At 45.9% G+C, this 13,213-nt stretch overlaps 1 protein-coding gene and 1 long non-coding RNA gene across 3 annotated transcripts in view; one reads left to right on the top strand and one right to left on the bottom strand.

Moving 5' to 3' along the window:
* The window catches only part of LOC310885398, a 77,716-nt gene that overhangs the window by 10,714 nt on the left and 53,789 nt on the right, over positions 1–13,213 (top strand). The window lies entirely within an intron of this gene.
* The window catches only part of UBASH3B (ubiquitin associated and SH3 domain containing B), a 72,650-nt gene continuing 59,663 nt past the window's right edge, over positions 227–13,213 (bottom strand). For both annotated transcript variants that reach the window (XM_083808687.1, XM_083808688.1), the window contains exons 9-14: positions 12,678–12,800; positions 10,805–10,897; positions 9,998–10,142; positions 7,321–7,427; positions 6,259–6,368; positions 227–5,425 (exon numbers count right to left, since the gene is read on the bottom strand). In XM_083808687.1, coding sequence (XP_083664813.1) covers positions 5,288–5,425; positions 6,259–6,368; positions 7,321–7,427; positions 9,998–10,142; positions 10,805–10,897; positions 12,678–12,800 — 716 coding nt within the window. In that variant the 3' untranslated portion in view covers positions 227–5,287. The remainder of the gene's footprint in view (positions 5,426–6,258; positions 6,369–7,320; positions 7,428–9,997; positions 10,143–10,804; positions 10,898–12,677; positions 12,801–13,213) is intronic.

Raw genomic sequence — 13,213 nt, 5'->3', positions numbered from 1 at the left:
GAGATGACGCTGAAGCCATCTGCCTCCAGCCCAGAGGAAGAACCCTGGCCCTGTGCTGCGGGAGGAAACCAAGACTTGAGGGGGTTTTGTGCCATCTGCTGTCAAATAAATGAACTTCATCTTTAGTGAAGGGAGGAAAATGACTCGAGTTCCCTTCTCCTTGATGCTTCACCCCAGCAAAGTCCAACACACGTGAGAGGAAAACTTAAATAGGAAGGGCCAGGCGTGGGAGCATGACATCTTTATTAAATCATCTACGAGGCATTTTTGTCTGACTTCAGAGAAATCCATTTAATGTAATAAGCAAATTAAAACGCAATGGTTGTTTTAACAGGTGTTAGCACTTGAAGTTGAGATTAAAAACAACCAACCCCTCAAAATAAAAAAATACAGATGTCACAGGTAATTACAGCTATTTTTGGCAATACAATTATTGTTTTTTTAAACAGCAAACATTTTTCTCAAATAAATACAATCTGCTCACACTAAAAAAACATAATAAACAGAATGATACAATAGGTTTAAAATGGAAAAAACAAAGTATGCACTGATAACATCAAGTTTTAAGAACTGACCACAGAGAGAAACTTCAGAAAATACATTTCAATAGGAAGAAATAGAAAGGAACTGGCTGTGTATTTTGTTATGTTTTGTGTATGGTTCACGAATATTCCCCAGGGAATGAGTATTTGGGGAAGTGGTGAGAACTAAATAGCAATTTAGAGTGATGCAACCAATCACGCTTAATTTTTTTCATTCATTCACCGTTTTAAGCATGTTTGCTCCCACCATCTCTTCACACCTATTTTGAAGTTCAAATAATTTCCCCTATATTTAAGCACTTTTTTTATTTACCTATTAAACTTTCCTTTCTAAACAATAGTTTTCTTATGGAATTTCAACATGCTTTAAGTTGTGAAGCATTGCAAACAAATTTCCAGCTCTGGGTTTTAATGAGATTTATCTAATTATGGCCTAACTCAACTATTTAGCATCACTCTTTTTGAAATGAGCACGAATATAATCGGACTCTGTCTCACCCCGCTCTTATGCATTGCTCAAATCAGGACTGGGAGGGCTCAACCCCAAACTGATGTAGGACTCCCCTGTATTCCTTGTGAAGTCAAAGGCAGGTGGGGGGGGGGGGGGGCAGCCTATGGCAGGACCAGGCTTTGCAGGGCTTCATCCCAAGCCTGGGGAAATCAGGAGAAATCTTCCTGTTTGTGTCCCTGGGCTCTGGGCCAGGTGTTCTTGAGGACCCACAGGGAGAAGTCTCCAACCCCTTGGTCCCAGTGCAGCAGCGAAGTGGGAAGGCTGAGCGTGTCGCAGTGTCCCAGGCAGCCCCTTCCCCATCCTCTGGCCTCTTCTCCCCAAGAGCTGCAGTGAGTACACAGGGAACGATTACAACGCCAAATCCTTAAGATATTGTTGCCCTGGGGACTCAGGGCTGTGGATACGAAATAATGTGCTGGGCAGTTGCATTCTAGCATCTCTTGTAGCCTCTTTGTTTTGCAGAATTATCTCTTGTTGCCTTCATGAAGAACAATTCCTGCAGAATTATTTAAACAACTGCTTATCTGGTGATGTAAGTTATCGCTTTCATAGTAACGTTGATACTAGAAGCTAACAACAGAGGAGAAAAGGAGGCTCTTAACATCAGCTGGCTGTTCTTTCCGACGCTGTTCAGACTGACTGAAAAGGGAAATATTTTTTCCCCCTGAAGTGATGACCTGCATCCTCAGTTTATGTAAAGAGGCAAAGCTCTGATTTGAGTATACAGGCTCAATTTACACTTGCTGGGAACCTGGCCCTGCGCTCAGACTATTTAAGCGTTTGGCTGTAGCTACCACTGCACAAAATATAGGGTGAATTCATGGAACTTTAGGTCTGGGATCTGTATTAAGCTAGAAAGGTATCCACGAGCAGAGCTCAAGTCAGCAGGGTTGTGGCATGCTGCGGTCTGCTCCCAGCCACGTCAGCACAGGGAGATATCAAGGCCAGGGGTACAGGCCCTTTGCAAAGACTTGGTCAAATCTGAGCTTGTTTAAAATATGCCAGTTCTGCCCCTCTGGCTGCTGAGTGCCATCCCACCAGCAACTGATGTGCTAGAACTTTATTCATTTATTTTCCTAGTCCAACCTTTAAGTTACAGTCTATGGAAATACTGGAAGAACAGTTTATTCTTGGCAGGTTTTCAGCTTTATTCCTGAATTGGGAGAAGAGGGAAAATCTAGGAACTGCTGTTTCCCTTCTACACCCTAACTGAACTCCTAGGATCCAATGCAGCTCACAGTGATGGCAAGGAAAAGACTTGCACCCATTTCAGGCAGATCAAGTCTAACATTTTTCTGGGACAAAATGCCGAAGCGACGTTAAATATACATTAATGAGCAGCAGTGGAGTGGAAGTGAAGCAGCAACTGTTTTGTATTCTTAACATCTTAATTAAAAATTGAAAAGGAACATCTTTGTTACTTTTTCCCCTTACAGTAAGCCTTAGCAACGTGAGAACACTTAACACAAAACACCTACGAGAAATCCAAATGCTGGAAGAAAATAAAAATTTCTTTCTGAGACTTTTGACACCTGAAAAATCTAATGACACATAAGACTACAATTGTCAAAATACTTTCCCAAGCATCCAAAAATATAAATTTTTAAGAAGAATATTTTAACATATTCTACCTTCTAAAACAGAACACTTTTTTTTTTTTCCTGTATTACTCATTATACGCAAAGATCAGCTAGTACGATATTCAAATTGTGCATTCAGGTTTTGTTCCCTCTCTGTTTCATGCTTCTGTCAAAATAAATTCTTTGTAATGTGGCTTAACTGTAATAGGACCTAAGTAGCCTGCACTGTTTTGTATAGGTGATATCTGGCATCCCAACTTGCATCTTGCTGACCCGTAGCATGAAACAAAACACCATCCAGAGAATCACACGTGCGTCGGTAACCAAATTAGTTCTTGTGTGATTGTCACCTATTTAGTTTTAAATAAACTTTTTGCAAATTTGCAGTGAGTAAGCATGGAGGAAAACAAGCCAGAAACGCTCTTCACAATGCCTGAACACAGCCAAGAACAGCTTAAATTATAGTTTAAGAACTAAAGTGACAGCAGCGTAACTGCACCGGAGCAGTTTCTGTCATCTCATAAGTTATCTCCCTGACTTTTTAGAATACATCCCTGGAATCATAATGCGCTTATGAGTGGCCTACTGAGCATTACGTAGTCATAAATGTATAAATAACGGACTACTGGTACGGATCGTGACCGTATTGCACAGGCTGAGCTCTCTGCCGACTCAAAACCTGTACAGCATTTGCTATACTTGCCCTGGCAAGCTCAAGATCAACTCGTTAAAGCAGCGACAGAGCTGAGCTGCAACCCGTTAAGGTCTCTTACAGCACAGCTGCAGGGGGTTTGACCTTAGTTAGGAACGAGGGGTTGCAGTTTATGGCTCCTTACTTGTTCTGCCTACTGAACGTGCAGCCCCATCTTAACCAACTGCAGGTAAGGCCAGTCCTGCCAAAGGCTCGATGGGGTAAAAGAAACTCACCCAAAATCAAACTTTGATCTTTCTGCGAATAATAGGGCTTTGTCAAAGCTGGCTGCTATAAACCTGTGTGCCATACAAACATTTTAAATAAAGATACTAATGCTTGCTGCAGAAGGAAACGTGGACAGAAGAGGGGAATTCTAGGATGCCAGAATCTTTTCTGGACTGCCTTTGCTGTTATTTCTGGGGATATTCAGAATTATGCTCCAAACCAAGAAAGGAGTATGCCCAAATCCTCTTTTATCTCATTTATACACATTTTGAGTACCTTCTCGAACTTAGCCATACAAATGTCTGCAGGATGTTTTTGATTCAGGGCAGAAGACTTAAGGTAATACTGTCTAAGAGAAACCTGCTCTGAAGCCAGTTCGTGCTATAAACTCCCCTCTGTGGGGTATTTTGTGTTCTCCTCTGACGCAGCCGGTATTGGCGTCTTGCAGGAGCAGGCTCTTGCGCTAAGGGGCTTACTGCTCTGCCTGCCACAGCACGTCCTGTGATTTCACAGATTTTAGGTCCAGAGGGAAGCCCTTATCCCCAAAAACTAACCCTTCCCCACTGGATAAATAGCATCTCGGTAGGACAAAGCACGCTGCTCCTAAATTTCAGTGTACTGTTTTTTCAGCTCTGCTTTGTTTTTACGACAGATGGCACTTAGGAGTAAATGAAAGGAAGGCAAGCATGCAGCCTAGGCTGAATTTCAGTGCCGCCTTTTTGACCTCAGCGTTACCCACTTAAGAAAACTGCCTGCTGCAGAACCTTATCAGGGCTGACAGAAAATCTCACGAGGAACAGAAAACCACCGCCGTGTAAATGACCAGCACAAGAACTCAGTAGAAAAGGCAAAACCCCTTTTTCAGGGGGTATAAATGACACAGACACTTTAGGCTGGGTCTGTGCACAAGAGTGGATTTCAATAATTTAAATAAAAGGGGAATAAAAAACAAAACAGCCTTTCTAAATCCTCCAGGTTTGATTGGAATAGGCTTGTTTCATCTCCACTTAAGAGCAACAGCTCCCAGTCTTTGTTCACGATGGCACTGTCTTTTGATGTGCAAGCTTCATCTGTAAGTGATGTGAAATTCAGATTTTTCTTCTGCTGCAGATCAGTGTCAGTCTTTGCATCCACAGTATGCAAACACCTAACCCAGGGCAGACACAGAGGAGAGGAACAATCTGATGCTGCCTGCAGAGGCAGTGCTGACTTCTCGTTTCCAGCTGGTGGTGGTAGGCTTTGTGAACGGTGCTGAGAACTTGGGGGTTGTGAGCGAGGAGGGTGTCAACATGTGGTCCTGAGCAAGCCTGCTAATGCCTTGCAAAAAATAGCAATGAAAAAAACCCAAACACATCCTGAATGCTTGTCTTTCACACAGTGCTAGCTGTTACTAACAGGGTGCAGAAGGCAGTAAATGTTACTGGTGTTAACAGAGCTCCATTCAACGTGGGAAAATTTACCCGAGCAACTCACTAAACAGAGATTCCCTGCAGTGCAAGAGTTTCGATCTATATTTTAATATTTTTCCTCCCAATCAGTCCCTTTTGTATTTGCCTAGTTGTATATGAGAATTTTTGCGTGACTCTGGCCGTGTAAGAGATATGCTAGAAGAGCTGTTTGTGTGATCCACGTAACATAGTAGGACTACTTCTCCACTGTCAATAAACACAAGAACGAAGAGACATTCTCCGACGCTTAGGAAGGCCGTGGGTTCTCCTTGCTTGTGTGGCTTTGCCTATTCCTGTAGTAAGGTTTCTCTCCAGTTAAAGCCTCCAGTTGGTCCATGTGTGAGGGGGAGGATGGGGGGGTCTGTAAGCTGCCAAACACCTGTATCTCCGAGTTCTTCGCATGAACAAAACCCCAAGTAGGGAATCTGTGCGGAGAGATAAGGAAATAAAGGCAATAAGCAGGGATTGAGCTGCACAAGGAGCTCTCGTGCTCCTAAAGAGAGACTCTTGTCTCTCTCTCCCTCTCCCCAAAGCCCGTTTGCAGGAGATGATTGTAGGATTCTGGCGTGACAGACAGATTTCGTGCAGCATTGTACATGTAAAACACTGGGGAAGACGGGTGATGGTTTTGTAAGGTAGCTTAAATATGATCAGTTCAACCCAAAGGTGTTATGTTGGCTGGCGTGGACTCAAACCCCAAAGGCCAGCGCAGCTATGAAGGGGAAATATGGATGATACTGTGGCTCAGGGCTGCTCAGATCAGCTGTGAATATCCCAGAGAGTGTCTGCAAGGCTGGCAGGGGCCAAAGCCGTCTCCTTATGCAGGGCTGGAGTAAAGGAACGAGGGCAGAAGACCCCATTATCATTTTCAGGCCTTTTTCCTGCCCGTTAACAGCTGTTTAGAGTGGAACGAGAAAGGGAAGGGCTGTAGTAAGGAGAAGTGCCCTGGTTGGGGTGGTTTTAGTACTGGATGGCACTCGGGGTGTTTCTGTACAGCCTGGAGGCTTATAGCAGTGGCGCTGCGTGGCAGCTGTAGGTGAGCATCGGATCCCCTGCTATCTGTTACAGAAGCGACACGTTCAGATAAGCCTCTTTAACTAATCCGCTTTCCTCTCGTGACTTCTGAAGTGCGTGAAACCCAATAACGGGCTGAACGATCAGTGGAGAGGAACAAAGTGTCCTCTGCCTGGTTAAGCAGATTGCAAATTTCTTCTCTCTTTTTTAAAGCCAGTGAGCTTTACCCCTTGCTGGTAATTACCTTTCGGACCATCTGTACAAAGTCCTTGGAGTTCTGCGGCGAGAGCCCTTGGAGTTGGCAGGTACAAGCCTCCAGGGAGGACGCGTGTGCCACTATCAGGATGTTATTTCCTGAAACACAGCGAGAAATGCAGGCTGAGGTGGGAGATGAAGCCAGCTTTAGGGACGGGTGCCCAAGATCCAGCTGACCTTTTAAAATGTTCAAAACAGGTTCAGTTTATTACATAAAAGCTCATTAAATTACGCGAATATGGGAAAAGGCATGGCTTAATGACTTATTTAGAGCATTTCTCAATTTTCAGGATTGATTAGTTCTGTGCTACTTATTTTTAAAATGGCTTTCTGAGGAAAACAGGAATTCCAGTGAGATTCCACCTGTCTTGTGAAAAAATGCTTTTCTTCTGTTTAAAAATTAATTCTGATTAAAACAAGCACTCCAGTCTCAATTGCTGCTTTTTCACCCCAATTGCTTTAGATTTCCATTTCCAAGATCCTTTACACCCAACATCGCACGGTGCTATCAAGGCGTGTGTGCAAACTATTAAAATAACAGGTTTAGAATTTGGAAACGGATCAGTGAAATGAAATTAATGAGATCCCCAGAATTTTGGAACATCCTGTTCCCGTGCTGTGAATGCAAAATAGGAGCTAGAGATTTTTTTATTTCAGTGTTGCATTTGGAGAAACGTTCTGCAGTCTTCGTGGGTTATATGCTACAGAATAGCACAGATCGGGGGTGGAAGATGCCCCATCTGATCCTGGTAACAGACAGCAGGGTGCAAATAGCTTATTTATTCCCTGGAAGAAGACTGTTTGCATTGTCTGGGGGTCTGTAAAATACTTCTGCTACTGAAGCTGAAGGAGCTTTCCTGTAGGCTGAGCCTATCTAAACTCAGCTCTGACACGCACGGTTTAACCTGGTGTTTCCAACCCCTCTGGGAGAGGGGATGGGAGATTTGGTTGTGGGGTTTCACCTCTCCGAAGGGGGAAGGACTGGTGAGGAATATCAACGTTCACATCCCAGGGAGCCTGTCTTTGTTCTCATCCCCTCTGGAGCACTTACCTTTGCCTTTACATTCACTGATGATTTCTTTTGTTACTTGGTAGCTTCTACTTATGTACGTATCATAAGATTCAGAAACCACTAACTTGCTGACGGGAATATGAGGTCTGCGAGCAGAAAAACAAGAATGGTAAATTAGGAGAAGAGGTAAAGTTGTAAGTGCAAGTGATGATTCCTATGAGCATATGTGTGTCTTTAACTCTCCTAATTTCCCAGATCCCCAGAGCTCAGTGTCAGGACCACCGTGGGGATTTTTAAACTTCCAGACCGAGATGTTTACCTGTCTTCCATTAAGATATTTTTGATTAGCGGGGAAATTAAGAAAATGCTTCCTCTCATGTGGACAGCTCAGAGGAGGCAGCCTGTAACATGCTGATTACAAACGTGTTACTTTTGCAATGCCATGCAGCGATGGCAACACCACTTTACATTTACACGTCCCTTGATCAATAGACTTCAGGGCTCATCCACCCAAATAAAGTGCGTGAAGGGCAGGAGAACAAAATGCACTGCTCTGCCAGGGCTTGCAGCCTGGTCGGAGGATGGGCAGCAACACCCGTGGCTGCTTCAGGAGAGCTGCAGTGCCTGCAGAAGGCAGATGCTGGCTCTCCTCAGTGCTCGTGTGCTTCAGTGCTGAAGGGCACGGGCAGGCTGCTGCTTTGGCCATCTGTAAAGCTGCATTGCTGGAAAATGCCTGGAATTAGCTGGCCTCCTCCTGGGCCAGGGAGTTTAAGTGAATTGCCCGACGGGGCCCCGGGCAATTGTTCCAGCTGAAGCAGGTTGATGTGCGCGGAGCGGCACAGGATAGGAAGCAGAAAGCTGTGTTTTCCTGCTGTGGTGCAAGGAAAAGACCCAGCTTTTCCCTCCATTCGGTGTCCTGACATGTGCCCAGGAATCACCCGTGTGACAGGAGGTGAGAGCACCAGGAGGATGTCTCCTAATCCCCCATCAAACCAGCCGACCGCACACAAGCAGGCTCTTTCCTTATGCTGAGAATATTCCTTGCAGCCCTCCCGGCAGGCACGTGCTTTCTGGCGCAGCCAGGCTCCTGGTCCAGCTGCTCTGCTGAGCCTGAGCCACGTGAGAGCCTTTCAGGGACAAACACAGCGTGAGGACCTCTATTTAGATACCCTTGTGCTGGAATTTCAGACCAGAAGGATGTAACTCAAGTGGCTTTATGGTATAATTAGGTATGAAAATAATCAGTTTTTTTTTTAACGTTTCAGCTGCTTGCTTCACTTAAATGTTCTTAAACAGCCGGGTGTGCTGAGCCTACGGGAAACACCGGCGTTTCTGGTGATATCACAAACCACAAAAGCCGAGACACAAAATGTTTGTCACCAAGCCCATTTCGGTGGAAGTCCCGTGTGTGTGTGCTCTGTGTGCACTATAAAGGTTTTGTTTTCATCCGAGACTGCTCAGCCTGCGATCAGGCTCGTGCCAAAATAGAAAGGGCTGGTCTCTGCGAGAAGTCGTAGCGATACAGAAATTTTGGTGGTGGAGGATTGGAAGTGTGTGACCTTTGGGGAGTTTCCTTCTTTTTGGGAGCTCTTCAAGCCTGGCTTGCATAAATGAATCATAAATTTGAGAGTAGGAAGCCCGAATAGACCATCCTGTCTTTCCTTTACCACATGACAATTTCTGCTGGGTTTTATTTAGCCTTTTTTGGTGCGGTTTATGATAAAAAATGTAAAATGGGTGTGCTGGGCTGAGGGCAGCGTGGCAGAGCGAGGTGGGGATGTGGCACCCCACCAGGCACCGGCACTGATCCGGCAGCCGCAGGGCTGACCGGCAGAGCTGCCGAGCACCGCGCCGCTGGAGCCGAGCAAATAATCTGTATATTTCCCCGAGGAAGACACGAGGACAGATCGGTGGTATTTATCCATTCACCATTCAAATGTTTTTTAACCAGAAGATAGAAATAATCGCTGAGAAGTGATGAATCTTTTGTGTTTGCCTCCTTGATAGCAAATCTCTGAATTTTGATGATTCAGGAGACCCTGCATTCCTGGCAGTTGTAAACATGCTCCCCAGGATGTTGCAAAATGTACAGCTAAGATCCCTCACCACGGTAATCAGGGCAGACAGACAGACAAGCTTTTTCCCCTGGGGAAGGGCAGGGCAGGCATTACCGAACCCATGATGTGATTTCAGTCCATAAACACGATGGTCAGTGAACCGAGTCAGCAAAACTAATTCTGTTGTTTCCTCCAGACTCCAGATCAAGTAAGGCTGCACAGCCTTACACGGGTTCGTAAAAATCCCAAGTGTTAGGAAAAGAGCGAAAAAGCCCCAAACAAACAAACTTTGAGGATTTCCTGGGCATGTGAAAGGTGCACAGGAAGGAAGGAGGGCTGGAACGAGGGCCTCCATCATCAGCAATAAGCTGCACCTTGCCAGTGCCCTGGGGAATTTGGTTTATAATAAGCCATTCTCAGGTCATGCTCAATAGAGCAGCCTCCAGCCAGCTTTAAGTCAATTTTGGGAGCTTCAGCAGCTCTTCCAGCCACTGCTTAAATTTACAAATTCAGCAGAATGTTACTCTTTAAAACCAAATCCCAAATATCCATGTACCCACAATGGATAAATGGATATGTATCCATGTATCCGCAATGGATAAAATGGATAAACAAATCCCCAAAGCAATCCACGACCCCCTCACCCCCCTTTCTGCTACCTGTAGGTTGTATCAACGCTTAGAGTAGCTGCAGCTAAGTCCATGGGGGGTATCCAAGCAGGTAGTGTGTTCCCAGAGACCCACTTGGTCCATTCAAACAAGCCCGGCTCTATTCGAATTTTCAGGTTGTTCTCTTGTTGCATACCTGGAAAAGGGAGAAAAGAGACCAGGTATCAGTGAAAGCACCTGGGGGAGGTGAGACTTTGCAGCTTCAATACTTAAGTTCGATTAGAAATTATTTTTTTCTTCCTAAGTAGTAGCTATGAGAAGAGGAAGCAGTTGATACACGCACTTGGTGTACGATGCACAGAGGCATGTAAACCTCTGGGCGGTAATTCCATGCAGTAACCTAGGTGTGACTGTGTTTTGGAGCTTTTTTCTGACCGTTTCCAGTGCCAGGAGATCTGATGTCCCATCACCATTCCCAGTTTGTGCAGAGCATTACTCTCACACCTGGTAGCACACAGCATCGAGCAGCCGCAGGAGCACGGAGCTGGACGTGTCCCTTGCACACCTCTGGTTTCTGCAGGGCAGGCAAATCCCAACCCGGACCCACAGCTGGCGACGGGGCCAGCAAACCGCTTCCAGCACACCACTTCCCTACACGCTTGTCACACCATGCAATAAGAAAAGGGCTCCTTGCAGACGGCGTTGTTCTAACACGAAGTGCACTCCCGTGGAAATAATCCTCCCCCTGAATTACCATGTGCTTGCGTTCCCCATGCCAGGCTGCCTTTTATCTGGCTGCCAGTGTTTTTTCCCAGGAAGGGAGAAGAATGCAGCCTTTCCTGCTTGATGGGTTCTTACCTTTCAAGATGTTGTGTGCTGTCTGTACACACCGTAGGGACGGGGAGCTGTAGATGTAGTCTACAATGGTATTAGTTTCTAGCAAGGCTTCACCTGCAAGCAAGTTTTTAACACCCGTGAATAAAACCAGACAAATGGCGCCGTAACAGCAGGGTGCAGGTATCTGCCACCCCGCAAGGAGCTAAAGAAGCTTCCCAGCTGTACCGCTCGTGTTTTAGGAAATGAGTGTACCCATTGTATTTTATTGCTGCGGTGTGCACAGCTGTGGAACTGGGACACGTTTTTCTGCGTGTTGCTCCACGTGCATCTACGTACTTAACCGGTATGCAAAGAAAGCGCAGCAGCTTTTGCTCAGTTTGTCCTCTTACATTTAGCCAAAAAGCAAACAGCGCGCTGAGAAAAATAGTAGAGAGCTTGAATTTCATTTAATTTCATCTATAAGTCATAAATCAGAATGATTCAACTTAATTCAAACCCAACGTAATCCAATTGGCTCGATTCTTTGCTGGTATAAATTACCATTTCATTACACAGGTGGAAGATCACTGAAAATGAGATAAGAATCAACTCCACTATTTGGGTTATTAATATTCTTGCAAAGCCTAAGGGAGCCAGATGAGAACGGGACTCTGCTGAGCATTGCACGGACTTGCAGGAAGAGTTATGTTTTTGTTCTCTTTGAAGAGGCAGGGCACAAAGGTGGGAGTGAGAAGGGGTTATTAACCTCGACTTCACGGGTTTAACGATGGCTCTAACCATGTCAGAATGAGCTCGAAATCTCTTGAGAGAAGAGGGGCGATTTAGAAAGAGCGGCGCGTGCAGCAGCCTCCCGGCACGGGGATGCTGCTCATTTGCTTTGGTCGGAGGAGGAATTACGCTTCCAGCAGCCGTCAAGGTCAAGTCCGTGGTGCTGCAGCGGGAGCGGGTGCCTGCAGACGGCTGGCACGCCGCAGCAGCGCGGGCAGCTTGGTGGCGCCTGGGTCACGTACGCGGCCGCGTGCTCGGCCCCATGTAATGACACCAGCAAAGTGTGCTGTGACGGCTCCCAGATTCGCCTTCTGTTCTGTGCGTGGTGCCAACCCTGATGCCACGCGGCCTGGAGAGCGATCGTCCTGCAGCGCCGTACGGTGATTTATTTTTGTTTAAAAAGCGAGTGTAATTTTAGCTGCCCTAGTTTGAATGTGACCAACGCGAAGGATTTGAATTTGGGAAAATGCTAAGTGCTGCTCTCTGAAGCTCGCGTCCTTTGAAGGGCTTCTTTAATCCCAGTGCTCAATATCTGCTCCTTCACTACTGAATGATTTTCTCTCTATACACGAAGCAACAGGCTCTGGAGTCGGGGACAAGGATGGGGGAGTTGGGGGCACACTGGAAATAATTTGGACTGTGTTTTTGCCAGCATGAAGCCAGAGAGGCTGCTAAAAGTCCATTCGCTTAGTGAACTGCAGATCAAAATTCAGATTGTCATAATCAAGGGAAGTGGATATTCTGCATGGGGTGACCCTCACGTTCAGTGCTGCATTTTTCAGTGGCACTGGTAGCAGCATTTCCAGTGCAGCCCATGTACAGGGCAGTGACGAACGCTCTGCGATCGTACTGCTCGTGGCCGTGATTTTACAGCACGGCCTAGATCTCGTGCTTTGTCTTTTCTTCAGCTGCAGCAGCTGAATGAGACAAGGTTTTCTTTGAAAGAGGGGACTTGCCAGGGAAGTTGAAGGGACTTTGCAGATGTTCTTGAAACACCTAAATCCCGTTAGGTCGGGGCTCCTGATTCATTTTTTCCGCCTTGCACTTTCTCTTTCTTTGGCTGGGTGTGTGGGAGGAAGAGAGCAAAGCGTCCTGGGCAAACTCCCGTCGGCTGGGGACAACTTACCTACAAGCCTTGCCTGCATACAGCCCAGCACGGTGATTGGCGCGTCTTTTTCATAATCCCTGAAACCGCCGCTTCTTTGAGGTAAGCTGTGAGGCATATTCAGGTTACTACGCATATACCTTCCTGCGAGGGAGAGGTCAGAAGCAGTTGCTGGAATTATTAGATCAGAGAGAGGCAGAGAGCATCACGCCTCTTTCCACCCTCTGTCACCACAACATCTGCATATTTACAGCCACGGGCTGTCGAGCAGTTTTTCCCGTGCAGAGCTATCAAGAATCTGACGAAATTAAGTTAAGCAGATGTATCAGGTCAAAATCAGCAGGGAATGTTACTTACGCTTTAAAGTTAGCTTTAGGACAGGTCTTTAATCGCCAGAAGCAAAATAATTTCCATCCCACACCAAATGAAACCCCTAATTTTATGCTTTTACAGGAGCCACAAACATCAGAGCTCTTCAGATGTAATTTGGATAGAAGGTAGTTGTAAAATCATCCCCTTTTCCAAGAATTTTGGCTACAAGAAATTGGTGTTTCTCA

Source organism: Anser anser (genome assembly GCF_964211835.1).
Source record: "Anser anser genome assembly, chromosome: 22".
Taxonomy (NCBI): Eukaryota; Metazoa; Chordata; class Aves; order Anseriformes; family Anatidae; genus Anser; species Anser anser.
Note: the sequence above shows the minus strand (reverse complement) of the source record. Positions and strands in the feature narration are given on the sequence as shown.